Here is a 21,195-nt window from a genome sequence, read left to right as displayed (position 1 = left end):
GCAAGGGGTCCTGAACTCCAACCCGCTCCCTTGGCAAGACCCACGGAGCTGGCAGGGGTCGGGGATGCTGGCCGGCAGCTCTCCAGCCAGGCACCCAGGGGTGGGGGTCTTGCCCAGCTCTTCACACACAGAGGAACCCAGGGACAAGTGGTCAGGTGCCAGGACAGGCCATGCCCAGTGGCCTGTCACACCCTCCTGAACTGAAGCCCTCGCTAGGCACCCACCAGAACTCAAGGCCACACTGTCAGGGGGAAGTCTGCCCCAGCCACACCCTCCTGGGCCCTGCTCCCAGCCCACACCCCCATAGCCATGCCCCCTTGGTCACTTGTCCCCCCCCCCCAATAGCTGAGCAGCTTGTTGCTGCAGGGTGCTCCTTCAGCCCCTGGTTGGAAAAGAACTTTTGCAAAATGTCACTGCACCAGCCAAGGAGCCCTGCTGCCTGCACCGGCAAGTGGGCCTGACAGCCCCACAGGTGCCCCACAGCACACGTCACTCCAGAAGAGACCCCGCAGAGCTCACGCCCCCAAAAGGGACAGGCAGAGCGGCGTGGGCGGGTCCTGCGCCCTCACTTCCTGGGCCCGGCCCAGCCCACCTCGCCAAAGGGGCCCTCCCCCGTGGCAGAGCGCGGCGGAGGTCCGCAGGGTGTGCAGAGGTCCGAGTCTGTGTCGGACTCGCCCTCTGCGATGTAGGGCCTGACCTTGGCGCAGGGCGCCGCAGCCGCGTAACCGCCACTGAGGGCGTCCAGGTTCTCCCTGGACTGGGAGATGCTGAAGCCACTGAAAGAACGTTCCAGCTCCTCGTGGTCCACGGACGGGATGGAGATGGACGTGTCGCTGTCCCGCAGGGCGGCCTCGTGGGGCCTGCAGACCGCAGCGTCCTCCAGCCTCAGGAACTCGGTGCTGGCCCGGTTGCCCCCGCTGTAGGCGGACAGCGACCGCTCGTGGGCAGGCGGCGGCGGGATGCGCACCAGCGAGCTGTGGTCCCCCACGGGGGAGGTGCCATGGCGCTGGTGGCTCTGCTGCTGCCACGAGGTGGACGGCGGGCATGGGGCGGGGGGCGCGCAGAAGTTCCTCTGGCCAGTGGAGCTGCTGGAGCGGACGACTTTGACGATGCAGCCCTGCTTCTCCACGAGCTCCCGGCTGTCCTCGGGGCTGTGGTATGGCGGCGCTGGCTCCGGCTCTTTCGCCCCGAAATAGGCCTCGGTCTCTGTGGGCGGGATGCCCATGCGCTGCGTGTAGATGCTCACCAGGAAGTCCAGCTTCTTCTCCATGGACAAGACCTGCAAGAGGGTGCTGCCGCTGGACCAGGCTTCCGGGGACCAGGGCGGCTCCGGGACATGGAGGGAGAGCCGGGAGGGGCGAGAGGGGGCGGGAGCTGCCCCTCCTTCAACCCGGACTCAGCAGCTCCGGGTGCTCCGACCCCACCAGTCAGTTTGAGGCCTGTGCTGAGGCCCACCTCCCAGCAGACCCAAGGGTCTGGTGTGATGGTTTCTGATGAACCACTCCTAGGAAGAGGGCTGTGGGGGTAGGGTCGCAAGGCCAGTGGGGAAAGCCAGAGAGGTGTGACTTCTGACAAGTTCTACAGCAGATTAATCCCTTCCCCCACGGGATCCTCAAATGCAAATCTTGCCTCCCAGCTACCCCACCCAGGACATGGAGGGAAGAACATAAACTCTGGGTACTTCTGACTTAAGTGCTGACTCCAGATATACCCTACACCAGGTCGCGGTGGATTTGAAGAGCCGAGTCCCCTCCCGGCCAACACGGAGGATCGGACAGCAGGGGCCACACCCACTCCTCCCCTCCCCGCCCCATCCTCCCCTCCCCGCCCCAGCTAGCCAGGGTCCCAGACAGCAGAGGCCTTGTCCAGCCCCTCCCACCTGCTTCTCCACCTTGCCCAGGCGTCCCATCATGCTGGGGTCCTCTGGCAGCTCCGCCTCGGAAGGGCCCTTGGTGCGGTCCTTGTCCGTTATCGCCGGGCCACGCCCCACGATCTGGTCCACTCTACCGGGAACAGAGACCCGGCCCCCAAGCATGAGTTCAGGAGGATGTGGCTTGGCCCCTGCCCCTTCCACCCAGGTCAGCCCACAGCCCCCAGATCTGGGCTCCAGGCCCAACCCAGAGCTGACCAGGGGGCAGTAGGTGCCAGGACAGACGGACACTGGTGCCTCACGTCCCTGCCTGCCTTCTGACACTGTCAGGGCCCTGTTCCTATCCATTCCGTTCCAGTGGGGTCTGGCACATTAAGAGGAGTAAAGTAAAGGAGCTTCCCCTGGGGCCAGTCCACCCCCAGCTCCTCTGCAGCAGAGTCCCCGTCCTCCCTTGGGCCCCCATCCCACCTGCCCACCCAGCTCCCTCTCCTCCCTGGCCTGTGGCTTTTTGGCCTCCCAGCACACTGAGGCCCAGAAGTCAGGGAAGCTGGTGGGCATCCAGCCAGAGGTTGGGAGCATGGCGTGATGTGCCCTTGCTCCAGAAGCCACAGCCATCCCACCCCTGAGCTTTACTCCTACATAATGTGCCACGGAGGCCCTTGACCCCAACAGGGTCTGACAGGGACAGTTAGATGTCTGCAGCAGGGACAACAAAAGCAGGAGGCGGTGAGGGCTGCAGCTCCATGCACCAGGACAAGGATAAAGGGAAGAGAGCCACACAACCAGAGGAGGGCTGGGACAAGCCGCCACCAACCAGTGTGTGTATGTGTGAGAATGGGTGTGCTCATGCATGTGAGTGCATTGTACATGTGTGCACATTCATGGGTGTGCATGGGTATGAGTGCATTGTACACGTGCTCATACATCTATCTGCTCATGACTATGTGCCTGGGCATGTGTTCACAAGCATGTGTGTAGAGGCTATGCATGTGGGTGTGTATGCATGTGAATGTATCATACATGTGTCCACATGTGTGTGAGTGGGTGTGCACATGGACATGTATGCAAGTGAGAGTGCGTTGCATGTGTGTTCATATGCAGGATATGGAATTCAGCCGAGCTGGTTTTGAATGAGGCCCTAGGTCACTGATGCCGTAAGAAGGGAAGGAGGCTCCTTCACCCTTGGAGACCAGCTCCTGTTGAACAGATCCACAGTGAGTCCTGCAGGGCTGGCAGGGGCTGGGGAGTAGGTGTGGGCCGAGAACTGCAGCTGTGGGACACCCACTCAGAAACCAAGATGCTATGCTGGCTGAGCCTACAAACCCCACTGGGCTAACGGCAGCTCAGGACAGGGTGACTGAGCAGGACCAACCCAGGCCAAGGCCATCAGCCCACCTAGCTCTGGACAGCAGCCTGTGCACAAAGAACGCCCAGCTGCTTTCTGCAGGCAGGAATGCCCTGCCTGCCTCGCTGGAGCCGGGCATATTCCTTCTGTCACATGAAACAGAACAGGGCCAGACTTGCGGCAGCCAGATGCAGCCTCCTCATGCTCCACGGGCTTCATGCTAGACTCATGCACGAGGGGAGGGGGCCTCTGGCTCCAAGCAGACGCCATGGCAATGGAGGGGGGCAGGTCCTGGTGTTCCCGTGTCACATAGTCCAGGCACAGATGCACAGCACTTTCACCCCGGCCACATGACGGGCTGCCTGCCTGGTGGGTCCCAACGGGAGCCTCCGCCCAGGGCTCAGCCTAGAACTGCTGCAGCGGCATCTGGGAGAGGGTCTTCCAAGGACCCTGAACCACCTTGCCTCCTCCTCCTCTGGGGCTCAGCTGGGGAGTTGGACTCAGCCCCACATGCTCAATGCCCCTGGGGTGAACCTGAAGGTCCCTGGCTGCAATGGTCTGAGAGGTCTGAGGGCCAGCAGGGCCTTCCTGGCTCACTGGTTGGACTCCCAGGCACCATCTCCTGCAGCAATGCCCAAGGGACAAGGCTTAAGTCTTAGAGAGCAGCCAAGCAGTGGACTCAGCAGGTACTGTCAGGGGCCACCCCGAGTCAGGGTGCAGCAGACACAACCTTGCCTGCTCCCTGGGACTCACTCTCTCATGATCAGAGCTGCTGAGCTGAGAAGAAGCCCAGCACAATGAACCTCAGCCTCCTGGGCAGCAACCCTGGCCAAGGGGGTAGACAGACGCTGTGCCTGTCAGTTCTGTCCAGATGCCCTGTTTGTCCTCTTGGCCTGCCCCAGGGGCTTCTCTCTCGCTGGCCTGACTTGTTGGAGTCAGAGGAAGCCAGAGGCCATGAAGGTCTCACTGGACCCCTGAAGACCTGAGTGCGCCATCTGACTGTTCCCTGACCTCCATTCTGCCTGTCGGGGGGGGGGGGGAAGTCCTGCCATCTTCCTTATCACTATTAATGACCATGACCACAACTTGAAGTAACTCCAGAGCTCACGTGGAGCACCCGCCGTGGTGCCTGGCAGAGGCTTCCTCATTTTCTCCTCCTAACTGTGAGAGGCAGGCAGCAGAGTCTGCTGCTGTGCCTGGGAAGCAGCCCCAGCTGCTCAGAGCACACAGCCCAAGAGTGAGCCAGGTGTGTCCGGGGTCGGCCCAGCCATAGGCAGGTTTGGGGGGCTTGACTCAGTTAGTGCCCAGGGAGACCAGGGAGGGCCTCAGGCTAGAGGGCAGGTCTGCAGCCAGGCAAGGAAACACCTGTGTGGCCACTGATGTCCTCTGCTTCTGCCCAGGAGTCCCCCAGCCCCAGGTGGACCTCACAAGGACACCCACAGAGAGGAGCCCTGGCTGCCCCAAGAGGACTGCAGGGCACTGGGTAGTCCTGACTCCCTTCACTGCCCCTTGGGGCCCTTGTGAGAGAGCCTTCCCCTGTGCAGGGCACTTGCAGGAACAGAAAGCCTGGACATGCCCTCTGTCCAGAGGAAAGGACAGTCTGCGGTGCCGCCGTCATGTGGCCTGGAGCGAAGGCACTGGCCGTTCACAAGACAGGTTGGGAAGAGATGAGGCGTCCTAACCTAGGTGAGTACTGGGGTGACTCTCTCGGAGGGGCCGTGGGTCCTTTGGTGGGGTACTTCTTGTGCCGGGGAGTTGAAGGGGGTGGGGGGCCCACAATCATATCTATCCTGGCAGCGTAAACAAGAAAAGAGACACCAGCAAAACGCATCGTCACGCAGCTCAAGAGGGGTCACTGGAAGCTCAGCAATGGGACAGCCCACTCAGACCGCAGCGGTTTTCCTAGGAACCTGTGTGCCCAGCAGAAAGGGGCTGGCCGCACGCCTGGCCCTTGGGCATGCTGAACAGGGCTCGCTCCAGGAGCTGGTCTGTGGGCAGCCCAGCCTCACCAGGGAGCTCAGGTAGGTAGGGAAATGGGTGCCTGTGCTGGGAGCCAAATCCCAGAGAAGGTGCGAGGCTGCACAGCATGAAGGGGGCATCACGGACGAGGGCCGTCCGGCTTCCCCAGGCCGACTGGTCTGTTTTTCAGACAGACAGGGAAGCAGTGGGGGAAAGGTGGATGGAAGGACCTGCTGAGCAGGCAGCTGACCAGGCAGTTGACCAGCATGGGCAGGAGAGGCCCAGAGTCCCAGCTGCTAGTCAGTCTGCTCTGGGAAGGCCAGGAGAGGCCCAGCCTAAGCCCAGCAGAGGAGGAGATGCCTCCCTGAACCCCATCTGGGGAGGAGCTTAGAGCCTGGGAGGCCCCACTGTCACCTGAAGCAGGAGAGGCCAAACCTCCCCATCAGAGCTGCCATGGCCTCCAGGCTGCCCTTCACTGTCCAGACCCTCTCCATGTGAGCTGGACCCAATTGCACCTCCGGGCTGGAAGCAGCCACAGCCTTTGTGGGAAGCCTTGGATGGGGAGGACCCCACCAGTAGAGTCTGGGACCTCCTTCCGGAGAAACTCCTGCAGCATGTGGCTCCCTACAGGTGCCACCACATGTGTGGCCACACACGTGTGCATGTACTGGCTGTGAGCACCCTGGGGGGTGTAGACTAGAGCCCAGGCCAGAACTTGGCCCTGTGTGCCCATGTGCAGAGACCTGTGCATGTGTGTGCTCAGGCCCCCATTCATGCTGTGATGCATGGACATGGAATTCCAGGAATTAGCTAGCCTCTTCCCCACACGGACACCAGTGGGTGCCCAGCTACCACCAAGCCTAGATGCACTCAGGAAGTGGGGCAACTCCTTTACAATGGGTGGACAATCACGTTCTGAAGAAGAGGGATGGCAGTGTGTGCTGCCTGGCAGAGTCATCTCTCCGAGGGAAACTCCATTCCCAACGCGTGCACATGTGTACACACGTGTATGCACCAATTCATCCGTGTGCATACACGGCACAGCACACAGGCACACGTGCACACACCCGCACATCACACACACATGCATGGGCACACACATGCACACACACATGCACCTACACATACACGTGTGCACCCTCATCCAGAGACCCTCACATGTGCACATTCACACACACATGCATGTGCACAGATATGCATGTGAGTGTGCATGTGCACGTGCGCGCACACACACACACACACACACACACACAAAACTTGCCCACCACAGTGCAGGGAAGTCGGGGGAGAGAGGGGAGACAGAAAAATATTAGAGACAGACTGCGAAGACAGGGCAGAAAGCTGGCAGACGCCGGCGGTGGGAGGCCCACCTTAGCACTGCTCCTGCCCTGCACCCTCCCAGGCTGGCCCCCAGGGGCCCTCTAGCCAGCCCTGGGCTTTGGCCCAGAAGGCCCTCGAAGGTTCTGGGCTGGGAGGCAGGTGGGGGCTCTTGCCTGGACTGCAGGCTTTTGATGCGGGACAGCATATCCAGGTGTCCAGCGGAGTACTGCTCAATGACATCCATCACATCGTAGGGCCGCAGACTCTCCTTGAACTTCCGCTTGGACACCAGGAATCGCATGACACTGCAATGGCCAGGCAGAGCCATGAGCTCTGAGCCAGAGAACACGCTGGCCCCAGTGTCCACCAGCCTGTCACCCTCCCAGCACCTGTGCAACTGTGGGTGCTGGAGGGCCGCTCACCAGCCACTTTAGTGCCCGGCATCACAGACAACCTTCGTCTACCTGGACCTGCCAGCCGAGCAGCTCCCGACCTCCTTGCCTCAGTCCCCACTGCACCTAGGCCGTGTCTGCAACACCCAGGGCCCAGCACCAAAGGGGAGGCCCAGCAGAGGGGCTTTGCATGGGCACCAAGGGGGGTCATGCAGGTCCCTCACCACACAGCTCGGATGCTGACTTTGAGGCCAGGGGTCAAGTCCTCGGTCACGAACTCACAGGTACAGCTCTTGTTGTCCTCCACTGCGTCCTCCCCAGGGAGACTTGCTTCTAGGTGGAAGGATGTGCAGATGTGAGTGGTCATGGCCACCAGGCCCCTCACACTGCAGACCTGCCCATCACGCCTCTCTGCAGCCCTTCCTCTCCCACAGGTGTGAGGGCTTAAGAGGGCCTCCCTGGTACAGAGCAGTTGACCACAGTGGCCCTTCCACATGCAGCACGTTGCCTAGCCACTAGGGGAACATGGCTCTGACACGAGACAGCAGGGCTGCACCTGGGAACCTCGCTCAGGGGAGCAGCAGCCACCGTGGGTCAGGAGCTGCACGATCCCACAGGAGAGAAACCAAACACAGCAGGCAGTGGTGGCCAGGGCTGGGGAAGTGGAAGGAGACTGCGGGTGGGCATGGGGCCCTTTGCAGGGATGATGGTGGCGAACCCCAGGGTTTGAAATGCCACTGAGCAGTGTGGTTAAAACAGCTCATTTTACGTGAACTTCCCCTGGGGTGGGATGGGAACCTCCCTGCAGCAGAGCTGCATCGGTGCCCTACGGCCGGCCGTGCTCAAGGCACTCCTAGCAGGCTCCCAGCCTGCAGACCCACCTTCCGAGTTCTGCCGGGACGCAGCGCCCCTGATGCGGAAAGCCTGGCGTGCCCTGCTGCGATCGCCGAAGCTCCAGCTCTTGGGCACCTTGCTTGGACTGTCCTCGAGGCTCTGGTCAGCGCTGGGTGACCGTCGGACCGTCTGGGCCTGGGGAGACCCTTTCCCCTTGGCGGCCACGCCTCGGGGGCTGGAGAAGACACGGTCTTTCAAACTGACCTTCTGGCTGCTCCCATGAGAACCGACAGACAGACACAGAAAAACAGCAAGAGAAGTCACTCCGGAAAGAACACAGGCCATGTGTGCTCGCGACCAGTGCTGTCCCACAAGACCAGAGAAGACTCAAGTCCAAAGAACAACCAACCACACCGTGGTGAAGCCAGGGCGCGCAGGGAGGGGCCGCCCAGCTATGGCCAGAGCGCCATGCCAGGGAGGGGGGAGGTGTCCCCCCGGGCTCACATCACTCAGCAACCACCAAGTGCCAGAGCCTTCTGCACACTGTCCTGCCATCCCCTCAAGGTGAAACCCAGAGAGTGGCCAGGCGCCCAGGGAGGGGCTCGTCCCTGGGACCTTCAGTCTGCACCAGCCCTGCCTGCAGCTTTCCCGCAGGCCCTCCCAACGCTCCCAGGAGCAGCCCTCCCTCTCTATACAGCTTGCTGGGGCCAGGGGCCAGGCTCCTGCAGATGCTTGTCCAGTCACCAGCCTTCCTGATGGACCCTGGCACACCTGGCCTCCTCTGAGTGCCTGCCCTATCTTCCCCAGCTCACACCTGGACATCTACACATCAGCTCTGGGAAGATAGCTGGGACCAGGTGCCCCAGTTGGCCTTGGTATTCCCAGGCCTGCTCCCCCAAGCCCCAGCCCCAGGGCGGGCAGAGGCAGCTGCAAGGATATGAGGAAGTGGCCACTCCCAGAAAGTCCTTCCAGTCAGGATGCTGTCTCCCTAGACTTTGCATTTCTTGGTAACCATGGACACATGGCAGACACCCGTGTTCACGGGCTCCCACGTCCCCCAGGCAGCAGGAGACATGGATGTCCATGATAGGGCTGCTCCAGGCAGACATGGCCTCCACTCTTCCTTCTGGGAACCATCGGGCCCTGGGTCCAGGACAGGCCCTCCCTCCTTCTGCTGTGACTCCGCATCGCCCCAGGGGAGAGCAGGTCTTGGTGAATAGGACCTGCTCGTGCCAGCTACGGGGAGCCACAGGTTCCCAGGATGGCTTACAGCAGGGCCCTTGCTGAGCACAGCAATCAAGGAGGCCTGACGAAATTCAGAGGCCTCCAAGAGGAAGCCCTAATACCCAGTATCACTTGCCAGTGTCTCTGACTCCACCCCCACCACAGCGGCCCCAACTGCTACACATGGCCAGAGAGACACATGAAGCAGGCAGCAGAGGCGACCACCTTGGAGAAAAGGCAGTCCCAGAGCTCAGTCCACCCAGCAGGGACACCGCAGATAGAGCCCATGTCCCCGCCCCAACCCACCCCTGGACAGCAGACAACCTCAGAGAACACCTGTGCCTGCTCAAGAGTCTCTAAGTAAGAGGCAGAGAAAGAAATCCCTGGGCCTGTGCCCTGGACAGAGAGCCCACTAAGGGCAGAGGGCCGGGTGGTCTTGAGGCATCCTGTGTCCGGTATCAGGAACCACTGGCATCTGGGTGCTCAGACACTGGCCCTGAGTCTGCCTCTGTTTCCACTGAGGCCAACACAGAAGGGTAGGGCCCAGGACCCAGATGACCTCTGGTCTCCAGCCCAAGAGAGACCCCCACTGGTCCAGGGAGAGCCAGATGCTGGAGCCATTTATAAATGACCACCCCAGGCTGAGGGGCCACAGAAGCACCAAAGCCCACTGGGCACCCAGACTTGTCCTCAGGAGGATTCTGGCTTCTGGAATGTTCTTCTGCCTCCTATGGGCTCGTCCTCCACATTCAACAAGCCACTTCAAGCTCAGGAAAACAGGCCCCCCAGGCCCCCTCTGGGCAGGCTCCAGGGCACGTGGGAAGCCAAGGTCTCCCTTCTCCTCCTCCCACTCCAGCTGTGAGGGGAGGGGAAGGAACCGGCCCTTCCTCTCCAGTCACCAGTGAAGCGCGGTGCCCCACACCCTCCTGGTTCCCGGGTCTGGAAGAGTCAGGAATGTGTCAAGGTGCGCATCAGCTTCCTGCTTCCTCCGCGACGCAACGCACAGATCCCTCCGCCACCCAGACCACGGCTTGCCCAGAGAGGGGCTGCGGAGCTGCGGGAAGCGGGGCTGGGGGGACTGCTGCAGGCCTCTCTAGGTCAGAACCCCAGCGCGACCTCCTTCCCACAGTCTCTTCCTCCCCGCCAAGTCAGAGCCAGCAGGCTCTCCAGACCCACGAAGGCAGAGCTCAGGGCAGGAAGGAGTCTCCCTCCCCAGCTCTCAGCCTTGCTTCCACCTGAGGCCTGTGGGCAAGGTGCTGGAGGAAGGGACAGTGGGTTTGACACTTGGGGGACACTTGGTACCCACCCAGCTTCCCTCAACTTGGGCAGGAGGGTAGCCAAGAATCTTGAGACTCTGCCTCCCCTCCCAAGCCAGGACAAAGGAGGAGCTCCCTCCACCTGCCCTGCAAGACTGCCCACGGACAGGGCCCCCTCGTGTGTCCAGGCTTGGTGCTTTGGCATTTACAGGGCAGGAAGAACCTGGGAGAGAGAACAAGGCCAGCCTGTCCCTGCCTGTCACCCTCTTCTAGGTGAGATTCAAGTGGGAACCAGTGGCAAGATGGCCCTTGTCTGGTCAGCACACAGGGGTCCAGCTCAGCAATGCAGTTAGCGGGTATCCACAGAGAACTACCCAGCCTGCATCTGGACAGAAGATGCCCAGGGAGGGCAGGTGGCATTCTGTGAGAACACACACAGCAGGGCAGAGCTTGGCGGGGCTCCTGCTGCCCACACTTCCAAACCCTCCTGGTTCCCAAGCAGCCTGACTTCAGCCCCTGCCCCCAGGGTCCACCTGTGGCCAGAAGCGCTCTGGACACAGACACTCTGGGCCAGCAGGAGAGCTTCAGCCAGGGCGGAGCAGGCCGCCTCCCTCAGCAGCCCTTTCTGGGGCTGCTGCAGCCTCCCCCACAAGCGCCCACCTCCAGAACACACAGGCAGCAGAGGGGCCCTGTGGGGCAGGGTGGGGCGACCCTGCAGCCTCTCCCGGTGGAGAAGGATCTGGAGCATGCACGGATGCAGATGCACAAGCATGCTGCCCGGCACCAACCGACCTCATGCACAGGACAAGGTGCGCTCCCACCGGTGGGCACCTCACAGCTGCCTGCTGGTAGCTGGGCTGCACCAGCCAGGAAGGGGACGGGTAGGAGAGGAAGACCAGGGGCAAGGGGCCCCCAGAGCAAGCAGGACAGATGCCTTCACACACCCAACAGCAGACAGGGACAGGAAAGGTGTGGTCAAGGTGCAGGGAGGGGCCTTTCACCGTCCTGTTTCCAGTCTGCCCTAACCCAGACCTGTAAGTCAGAAGGGGGAGCCAGGGCCTCTGTCTCTGGGGTGGGGTGTCACACAGTAGCTGCCTCCCCCAGCAGGGCGCTAAGGATGGGCCTCAGTGCCTAGTAGAGGTGCTAGACTGACCAGCCAGAGGAAACTCGCCCAGGGCAGGAACTGTTTCCAAGGCAACAGCCCTCGGGCAGGGCGCAGTCAGTAAGGCGGAAGGAGGCGCCTGCGCTCGCTCTGGGTCTGTGGCCCCAGGGAGCGGGCAGAATTGGGCGGGCGCCGGCCTGCTGGTCCGAACCTCTAATAAGCAGGGAGGGCAGGAGCGTGCAGCGGGGCACCAGTCCGTGCAGCATTGCGCGGTACCTAGAGTGTCCGGGGCAGCATCCACACAGGCACCCTCTGCACGGTCTGCCTTTACTGGAAATGAGGAGAGCAGAGTTAGTCCCGGGGGCGGCAACAGGACCCGCGAGCAGGTACCCTGAGGCACCCCGAGCACCCGGGGCGGTTCTGGGCTCGCAGACCCCCAGCTGCAGGGGGAGTTTGCGTCTGAGCAAGGAGAGCGAAAGGGATTTGCTGGCGAAAGTCTCCCGCAGCCTGGAAAAGAGAATCGTCCCCTATTTTTGGAGAAAAATAATTCGTGGGGTTTTTTTTTCCTCCAAAAATACCTTTTCCTTCCAAAGCCAGAGTTTGAGCTCATGTCTTAAGAGATGTATTATTTTTTGCTATATTCATGCCAATAAAAAATAATACACGTGCTCAGACTTTGCAAAGAGCTGGTTCTGGATGGACACGACCCTGGAAGTGACCCCAGTGAAACATGCAGTCTAGGGAGGAAAAACGTGAGGTTCCCACAGGCCAGTCTGTCGCCCAGTTGGAAGTGGCCTCAGTTTACCCAGGAGGCAGTGGCTGCCCCTAGCTGAAGGGAAGACAAGGAAAAGGGGACTCAGGGACACCTAGATTTAAAAGGACTTTCCTCACCGAGTCAGTTCATCTGGGACCTCACAAGTCGCCTCTGTGCTGAGGCCCTTTGCAGGCAGAGCTCTTCCAGCCTGCGGAGGGTCCTCAGTTCAACTTTCCCAACAGCCTCCCCCATGCCCTTGGATTGATTTCTACCAACAAACGTTCAGGTGTTTAAATAAAAACGGAAACTATCCACGATTACAGAAATCCTTCCCTTTCTTCCAGGCCACTGCTTCCCCTTCACATCCAGGTCCCTCTGAGACAGCACCTTTGCACCTGGGGACCCCAGTGTTAACGACGGCCTCAAGTCAGAAGCGCACAAGCCCCAGGGGGAAAGCCCTCGGGCTTGTTCCCCTTTGCACATTTATTTAACACTGATGGTGGCCCTCTGTGTTGCCCATACACAACTCTCTCCACTTAGGCATGAAGGATGCAATTCACTAACTCGTAGGTGATTGGCTGGGGGCTTGCTCAAAGGGCACCTGCTGCCCAGACAGGCCAGGAGCCCCGGACCATCTCCCAGCAAGACTCTGAGCAGGAGGGTCTTCTACCCAAGCCCTCACATGGGTTAGCTTCTAAGTAGAGAGGTGGCTTAGGCTCCCCAGTCACTCTGAGGATGGAGGGCCATGGCTGGACTCCATGTGCTGGCCACCTGCTATAGGAGGATTGTCAGCAGAGCACCCAGTTATCTGGCCCCAGGTGGTACCCACAGTACCCCACCGCTCTCAGAAACCCTGCCAGCCTTCATTCCCAGTTGCACCCAAGCCTGCCAAGCAAACAAAACCCTGACCCCCTCTGCCCACTGTGGTCTTCAGGCCATAACACAAGGCTGCTGCCCAGGATCCTCAGGAGGCCTTTCCCACCCCATGGGGAAGGACGGCGAAGGAGGTTCCTGGTTCCCAGCACCCTTGTAAGTCCCCAGTTCTGAGCCCTTGGGCACTTTGCCCACGATGCACCTCCAGGCCCTGAGGCCCAGTGCTGGGGAGTGGAGAGTATGCTCAGCAGCTGCACACTCTGATGTTGTGGCCACTGAACACTGGGGACTCAGGAATTGTGCCCAGTGTCTTATACACAAGTCCTGTATAGACAGCATGGTCTGAGGGCCCAACAAGAGAGGAGAGGTCCCCTCCTCAGGGCCTCAGCCGTCCTGAGTCATACCCCTGCTCGGTGGGGTGCTGAGGATCCCGACTCAGGCCAGAATGATGCTGTGCACTCCCCTGGGCCTGAGGATGGCACTGGCCCTTCCCTGCCCCCATCAGTCAAGTGGGGCTTTGCCCATCAGACCTCCAGTCCATAGGCAGGAGCAGCAAGCAAGACCACGGGAGTTCTGGGGCACCCTGGGGGCAGAGATGCCCACAGACACCGGCCAGGACCAGACAGGACAGACATACACCACACACAGATGCCTCCACCTGGGAAGAAGGGAGGCCCCCATGGCAAGGGGCAATGCTAGGGAACAGGGCTCCACAGGCATGGGGGCAGGAGGCAGGAAGGAAGGGGACAGGGCCACAGAGAATGGGGCAGAGCAGCACAGGCCAGAGCCCCCGCCTGCCCTGGCTCCCGACCCCCACCCCCAACGACCAGCCTAGTCTCGTGGGTCTCCTCAGGAGCCGAGGACCCCAAGAGATCAGGGGTGTGCCACCATCGCCAGGCTAAGCACCCTGGGCTACCTGGACCAGGACTGGAGAGCATGGCTGATGCCAGCCCAGGTCCTGGCAGGCAGGAGCAGAGGGGCTCGGACTCCCATGGCAGGGCTGAGCCTGGGGCAGCAGAGATGTTGGGAGCCAAGCTCCCTGAACATCTTGTGGGACAGGCGCCCCCTGCTTGTTACTCAAGTAACAGGCTTCCTGAACACCTACTGTGGCCGCTAGAGGGGACTGTGGCTGCCCCAGGCAGGGGGACGGACACCACCCACCATTACCTGTCCAGCAGGAGGGCGTCCCAGGGAGGGGTGCATAGTCTGTTCCTCATCCCCACAGCGCCCAGGGGCCTTCCTGGTGCCTCCACCCCAGGGAGCCAGGTGTAGCGGCTGAGACCCTGGGAGTGCTTCCCCACAGAGGAGCCCCAAGTCCACGGCCCCAACTGAGCACTTACCAGGGGCGTCCCAGGAGGGCTGTTCAGCAGGCGCTGCCCTCGGGGAAGGGCGTGGGGAGGCACAGGCAGGCAGGGACCACCGACAGGCGGGGAGACAGAGGAGTGGCGGGACAGGGAGCAGGGAGCCACGGAACATACCAGAGAGCCAGGGGCTCCGTGGGTCCTCACCTGGAGTCCTGCTTTCAGGGCCAGCACCTCATCCCAAAAGACAGAGCAGACGAGAAAGGGGCCCAGAAGGGCAGTGACAGTGATTAAAAGCACTTGGGGACAGCAAGATTTTCCAGATGGGGCGGGAGAGGGAGAGAAAGAGAGACAGGCTGAGACGGGGAGAGCCCAAGCCACGGCAACAAGCGGGAGGTGGGGTGCCCAGGAGGCCCCAGGCCAGTCGCTCCCCGCAAGGGTCAGCCTCAGCCTCCATGGCTGCGCAGGGCTCCCCCTCCAGCCAATGCCCAGCCCCAGGGCCAGTGGAGGGCAGTGTGGGAGAGGCCAGCCACAGCCACAGTGAGAACGGTGCCCTCTGGACGGCAGCCCAACGTGAACGGGGTGCCCCTTCCTGTTTCACCCCCTTCTCGTCCCTGTTCTGTCAACAGCGCCAGCCACATACCAGCCAGCACCGCCGGGGGCCGACCCTCCTCCCCTCTGGCTCCAAGGGCAGCTTTCTCGGCCTCTTTGGGGGCTGTTAGGGGTTGTTGTCAGCTGATATCAGGCAACAGTGTTGCCCGTCTTTCCAATTCAGGGCGCCACTGATTCCTCCCTCTTGTGGGGCTTAGAGGGTGAAGGGTCAGCTCCTTTTCCAGGGGACAGAGAGGAGGGGTTTGGCCCAGTCCTGCCTTTCCCCCACCAGATCAGCTCCTGGACATCTGGCCAGCTGGATCACCCTGTGGTCCAGGAGGGCATGAGGGGGCCAGGCAGGTATCCATCCTAGTCACGGGGGCTGGGTGTCGGGTTTATTCTACAATGTGTGGACAGGACACTGAGTGTGGATGGGACACTGGGTGGGGATGAGGCACTGGGTGGGGACACACTCCAGCTCAGAGGAGCTCAGGAACGGGTGGACAGGGCAGTGGGTGGGGATACAACCCGGCTCAGAGGAGCTGGGGACGTCACAGGGAGACATGGTGGCTCCCGTGGTGTTCTGTGAAGTACTAGGAAACAGCAGCCAGTTCTGGCCTCTCTCTACCTCTGCAGCACTGGCCCCATGAGCCCTAACTTCCTGGCCAAATACCCCATAGTGGCCAGCAGAAGTCCAAAGGGAGGGAGCCAGGCTGAGCACCTGGATGCCCCTTGGCTACCTTGACCTCAGCAAAGAAAACCCAGTGAGGTCAGGGTCTCCAGCGAGGAGGTGAGAGATGGGGAGAGAGCAGCCCAGCCCAGCCTCTGCAGGACAGGAGGAACTGACTCCCACTTGCTCCAGACTGTCCACGGAGAAAGGTCCTCCGCAAGGCTGGACTTGAAGGCCCTCCACCAGCTTCTGGCCTGGCTTCTCCTCCATGCCTGGTCTGGAGTGGCAGGAGGGGCCACCCACTCTGAGTTTTCACCTGGGGCTCAGCTCAGACCAGCTGCAAATCTGGGCCGAGTGCTTGGAAGGAATAATCTATTAGAAAACCCTGCCTCAGGGTCCCCAGGAGGACTGGTAGGCTGGAGGCCCACCAGAGAAGCCCTTCAGGCCCACAGTGCTGCAGAGTACATCTGAAATCCTGGGAGAGGGCTGTGAACAAGGGGTGACTCAGGGTGGGCCAGGACACGCAGTCACGTGGTCGCACACAAAAGCACACACAGGGTCCGCCCAGCAGCCCTTGCCCCAGGACACGCGGTGCACACAGAGGGAGCAAGGCCAGACGGTGCGCGCAGCAGACACGCCAGGCAGCTGGAGGCAGGAAGGCACTGACCTTGGAGAGGGCTCAGGCTGGGGCTCCTTCCTTCAAACAGAGAACAAGAGAGTTAGCAGTTGCCCACGCGGACTGGCCCCCACAGAGCACCTGTGGCCCAGAGTGGGGACCTGCACCCACCCAAGGGCCTCCCCCATGGCCCAGGCCCCATCCTCCCACAGGTTGGAGGCACAGAGATGCTGCCCTCCTGAGAGTACCTGCCCTGCGAGAGAGCAGTGCCTGGGGACCAGGGGAGGGTCAGAGGGAGCAGGGACCCCAAGGGGCCCGCCACCTTCCCACCCAGAGTACACTTCCATTGGGCATTCACAGATCTCCAAAAGAAAATGTTTGCGGAAGAAAGCTCCTAATGCCATTTTTCTTTCATGTAGTTTTCTAGTGGTGGGTTGAACTGGCCAGAGATGTGGCCAGTTGACCCCAGGTCCTGATCCCAAGGCCCTCTTGCTCATGGTGGCTCTATTTGGGGTGGATGTGTCTGCTGGTAATGTTAGTTGTAAACAGAACGTTAGACCGGTGGCTCTGGTGTCCCCCCACTGAGCTCAGAGGCTCGGGGGTGACCCCTCAGAGCACTCAGGCCAGACTCCTGCAGTATTGGGGCTCCTCTGTGCACTTCCAAGCACCCTGCACAGCTGGTACAGATGCCACAACCTGGGCCTAGCGAGCAGCTGCAAAGGAAGAGGGTGTGGCCAGGCTCCTGCCCGGCCAGGGGTCCTCAAGGAGGAGCCCAGAGCACCTTGGCGGGCCTTTGTACCCCAGGAACAACATGCCTCACAGGAGGCCCAGTCCTGGGGAACGCTAAAGCTCAGGTACCTGGAGCAGGCTGAGGGTGCTGGGCTCCACAGGCAGGCCCCAGCCCCCGGCCAGGAGCTCCAGTCACCCCTGCACTTCCTGAGGATACTGCAACAAATTGCCTCAAACCTGACTTTAAACAATAGACATTTCTTCTCTTGGTCCTGGAGGCCACAGACCCAAGGCCAAGGTGCCAGGGGCAGGGCACCTTCCCTGTGTGCAGGCGAGAACCCTTGCTGCCTCTTCCAGCTCTGGGCCCTTTGTCCCTCGGCTCCTGGCTTATCTCTCCGTCCCTGCCTCTGGCTCCCCCAGAGCTCTCTTCTGTGCCCTGTGTCTCCCGTCTTTCTGAAGGATAGCTATGCTTGAGCTGAGGCTCGCTGGACAACCTCACCTCAGGACCCTTAACTGATGACCTCCACAAAGACCCTCCTCCAAGAGGAGTCACACTCACAGGCTCTGGGCCAGGATCCTACTGGGGGTGCTCCCAGAAGTCCCCATCCACCTAGGTCCTCAGTGCACTCGCCCCATCCCCACCCTGAGGTCTCTGCTCAGTGCAGTGCCAACTCCCCATCTAAAATGTCATCTAAATGCCACTAGCATAGGAAGTCCCAAGTCTCAACTAAAACCACTTAAGCCACGTAGGCAAGGCTCCTGTGAGCCATCTGATGGCCGAATGAGGCTCCTCCTTAGAAGCTACAGTGGAGAGACAGCAAGAGCAGACATCTCGGTTCCAGAAGGAGAAGTGACGGAGGGCCCTGCAACCAAGGTGAAAGTGTGACTGGTCATGTCCGGGCTTCGAGCTCTGAACAAGCATCAGCTCCCCCAGCTCTGGGAGGTCCCAGTTCTGAAGGGCAGCTGGGGTTTGCAGCTGGGCAACTGCAGCAGCCGCACTCCTGCCGGACAATCCAGAAGCCGGCAGCCTCTGTTCCTTTCATGGGTGCTGGCAGTGCTCCTCTGGCTCCTCTCAGGGCTGTAAGACAGGGCTCCTTCCTGGCTTCCTGTGGGTCCACGAGCCACACGCCCACTCTCCTTACAGGTTGTCCAGCCTCACCTGCGGGCTTTGCTCTGGGAAAGCTTGCCCAGAGTGCCTCCTGATTTATGAGGCTTGCTCCCTGGATAGCTGGGAACTCCCAAATCTTCAGGTTCTGGCTTCTCTTAGCAGCACCCCCTGGACGTCTCTTCTCCAGCCTCACTGTTGTTAGTACAGAGCAGCCAGGCAGCACTTCCACATTTGGCTAGGAACCCTCTTTGGCCAAGTCCCCAAGTTCATCACTGATTCTGCTTCCACAGAAAAGAAGACCCAGCCACGCCTCTGCCACCCTGCAGTGAGAACCAGCTTTCCTTGGTTTGCAGGAACTCATCCTTTGCTCCCTTCCTTCTGAGCAGCACCAGAAGCACTGCAGGCAGTCAGAATTCTGGCAACATCCATTTGTATGTAACAATATACAAGTAATTGCTCAATGACACAAAGTTTCTCCTACGTTGCTCACCAGAACCACCTTCAGCACAGCTTCCACCCACCACCTTCAGGGAGCAGGGCCTGCTCTACTGCACCTAGGACCTCTTCCCCGTCACCTACACGCTCTGCTGCACCTCAGAGCCCCCTGCCCCTCACCTGTCCCCTGCACTGTACCTCAGAGCCCCCTGCCCCTCACCTGCCTGCTCTGGTGCACAGCAGAGCCCCCCAGGTTTGTGGAGCTGCCATAACAGCATGCACAACGGTGGCTGAATATTGGAAGCCACCCTCTCACGCCTGCGAGGTTAGAAGCCTGACACTGAGGTTGGCAGCTGTACTCTCCAAGGAAGGCTCTATGGGGGTCCCTGCTGCCTCTCCAGCTCCGGTGGCTCTGGGTATTCTTGTCTTATGGCAGCATCACCTCAGCCTCTGCCCACGTCTGCCCCTCTCTGTGTCCTCAAATATCCCCCTTGTGATCAGGACATGCCACTGGAATCTGGGCCCCCTTGGCCAACCCAGGTGTGATGCAGATGCTAAGGACCATATTTACAGGACCAAAAGCATGAACCCACCTCTGCACAGCAGAGGCTGCCACAAGACACACCACCACCCCACTGCCCTGCTGAGGACAGACGGCGCTTGCCTGCACACAGGCCCTCGGCACATCAGTGATGTGCCAGAGCACTGCAAGAAGTGATCAGTAGAACTTGTGATTAAAGGTGCCACCACCTGGGTGCCAAGCAGAGCCATGAACAGAGTCATGCACGCTCCACACTTCACCCTCTATCCCTCCCATTATGCCCACCCATCTTCTCCGGGACAGGAGCTGAGTAGGTCAGCAGAAGCAGAAAGCACCAATATCACAAGACCCATGGCCAAGCACATCCCAGGAGGCTTCCTGCCACTCGCCAGGGCAGCTGGGACCCTCAGGAGGCCTAAGCTGCCCGTCCTGCCCCACAGCCCCAGCCCCTGCCTGGGAGACCTGCAGCTAACCTGAAGGTGAGTCCCGATTTGCTTTTGAGGTTCCTCAGCAGCTCCAGCTGGTTGAGAGGTGGGATGAGTCTGAGCAGGAAAGGAGATGGGGGTGAGTTTCCTGTCCACACTGGCCTCCCGAACAGGTGCAAATGCCAGAGATGTGGGGTGTGGCCAGATCTCCAAGGGCTCTGTGTCTCCACCTCTCTAGGCCCCAGGACTACCTTCACTCTGTAGCTGTCCCTGGGGCCTCGTGACCTGGAGATGGGCAGTGCCCAACATGAACAGCAGAGGGGAAGGTGCCAGGCTGTCTGTGAGAATCCAGCACTGCAGCGTGGAGGGGTCAAGAGAACAGGCCCAGGTGAGGGTCCTCCTCCTCGCCCTCATGCAAGGGGCAGCCGGCTGCACGTCTGCACCCCAGCACATTCAGGCCCTCAAGTCCTGTCGCAGAGCCACGTTCCCAGGGGACAAGCCCTGGGAACTTTTGCAAGTGACCCAGTTCTGCTCCCTTCTCCCCAGATCTGGCCACACACAGCCCAACAGCCTCGCGCCAGCCCTACATCCAGCCACTCCTGAGCCCTGGAACAACCAGGGACAGGTCCTGCAGACTGACCGGGGAAAATGCACTCAGGCCTGGGAGGCGAGGCTCCTCCCCGCATCTGGGTGACCCTCTCCCTCTGCACCCACCTCAGCTGCCTGGCTCTTGGCCTCTGACACCCCTCACTCCTGGCCTGACTCAGCTCCACCCTGATCTTGACACCCTCACTCTGCAGAGCCTTCGCTGCCCCCTCAGCCCCCAGCTCCGTGGAGCCCTGACAAAGCTCCGAGACCCCGGCCCCGAACCCTCACCCCCTTCTCACCTCTGTCCTCCCGGTCCTCAGTGGCAGAGCAGGACTAACCTCCCTGCCCAGCCCTCACCCACTCTGACACCCACCTGGCCTCAGTGTCTGCTGGGGACACCCTTCTAGTACCTCCTGGTGGCTCTGCCAACCCCCACCCAGACCCTCCCACCACTGCCACCTGCTCTGCCCAGCCCCACCCGAGTGTGTCCTCCAGATGGGCCCACATCCTTGCCTCTCTCACTAAGTGACTCCCCTGGCCCCAAAGCCAAAGGACAATTGATCCTACTGGCCCAACCAGTCACCCCCTCATTTCACATCTGCCCGGCTCCTCCACGCAGAGATCCTCCCCCGCTCAACCTTCAACAGACACTGCCATCCCTACAACCCCTCGGCTCCTGGCCTGGCTGCCCCTGTACCCCCAACAGAGCCAGGCCCTGGAGGGGTGGTCCTGCGAGCTCTCCCCCTGCCTGCCCCCCCCCAGGCTACCAATGTCCAGTGGCTCAGCCCAAAGCTGGGGCCACCAACCAGGTGAGGCAGCAGGGTGCAGAGTCTGTCCACAGGGACCCATCTGGCCTCCCCACCCCTCCCTGACTACCCCACTGATGCCTGGAGCAGGGAGCCGGGGACCACTGTGCCCTGGGCCCCCACACATGCAGGCTCAGATAAGAAAGGAGACACCATCCTTGGAGCCAGAGAAGGTGTCTTGCCTGGGACACCAGGGGCAGGGCACCAGGTAGGCAGGTAGAGCCAGGCAGAGCCCAGGGCGGCTGGGAGCAGTCATGAAGGATGAGGGCACTGCGTGCTAGGGAGGGGTGGGGGTGCCCCGGAGAGAACATGGGCTGGCCAAGGGCCTGCCAGCCTTAGGGGACACCCCATCCAGCCAGGCCAGGGCTCTGCAGACACTGGTGCATTTTACTTCTGGGTGCAGTTCTGGCTAGACAAGGGCCAAGGGAGACATGACATCGTCACTCCAGGGAGCAA

General features: G+C 61.0%; 1 protein-coding gene across 4 annotated transcripts in view; it reads right to left on the bottom strand.

The window, feature by feature from the left end:
- Positions 1 to 350: 350 nt before the first annotated feature.
- Positions 351 to 21,195, bottom strand: part of KCNQ2 (potassium voltage-gated channel subfamily Q member 2) — a 48,863-nt gene continuing 28,018 nt past the window's right edge. The window contains exons 10-18 of one of the 4 annotated variants that reach the window (XM_081290827.1): positions 19,394 to 19,462; positions 16,159 to 16,188; positions 11,579 to 11,632; positions 7,768 to 7,991; positions 7,111 to 7,219; positions 6,668 to 6,799; positions 4,898 to 5,005; positions 1,880 to 2,003; positions 351 to 1,279 (exon numbers count right to left, since the gene is read on the bottom strand). In XM_081290827.1, coding sequence (XP_081146953.1) covers positions 566 to 1,279; positions 1,880 to 2,003; positions 4,898 to 5,005; positions 6,668 to 6,799; positions 7,111 to 7,219; positions 7,768 to 7,991; positions 11,579 to 11,632; positions 16,159 to 16,188; positions 19,394 to 19,462 — 1,564 coding nt within the window. In that variant the 3' untranslated portion in view covers positions 351 to 565. The remainder of the gene's footprint in view (positions 1,280 to 1,879; positions 2,004 to 4,897; positions 5,006 to 6,667; positions 6,800 to 7,110; positions 7,220 to 7,767; positions 7,992 to 11,578; positions 11,633 to 16,158; positions 16,189 to 19,393; positions 19,463 to 21,195) is intronic. The other 3 variants (XM_081290825.1, XM_081290828.1, XM_081290826.1) reach the window with 3 other exon arrangements.

The sequence above is a fragment of the Spermophilus citellus genome, assembly GCF_964194105.1.
Source record: "Spermophilus citellus genome assembly, chromosome: 4".
Lineage (NCBI taxonomy): Eukaryota > Metazoa > Chordata > Mammalia > Rodentia > Sciuridae > Spermophilus > Spermophilus citellus.
The sequence above is the reverse complement of the archived record's forward strand: the minus strand, read 5'-3'. Positions and strand labels throughout refer to the sequence as shown.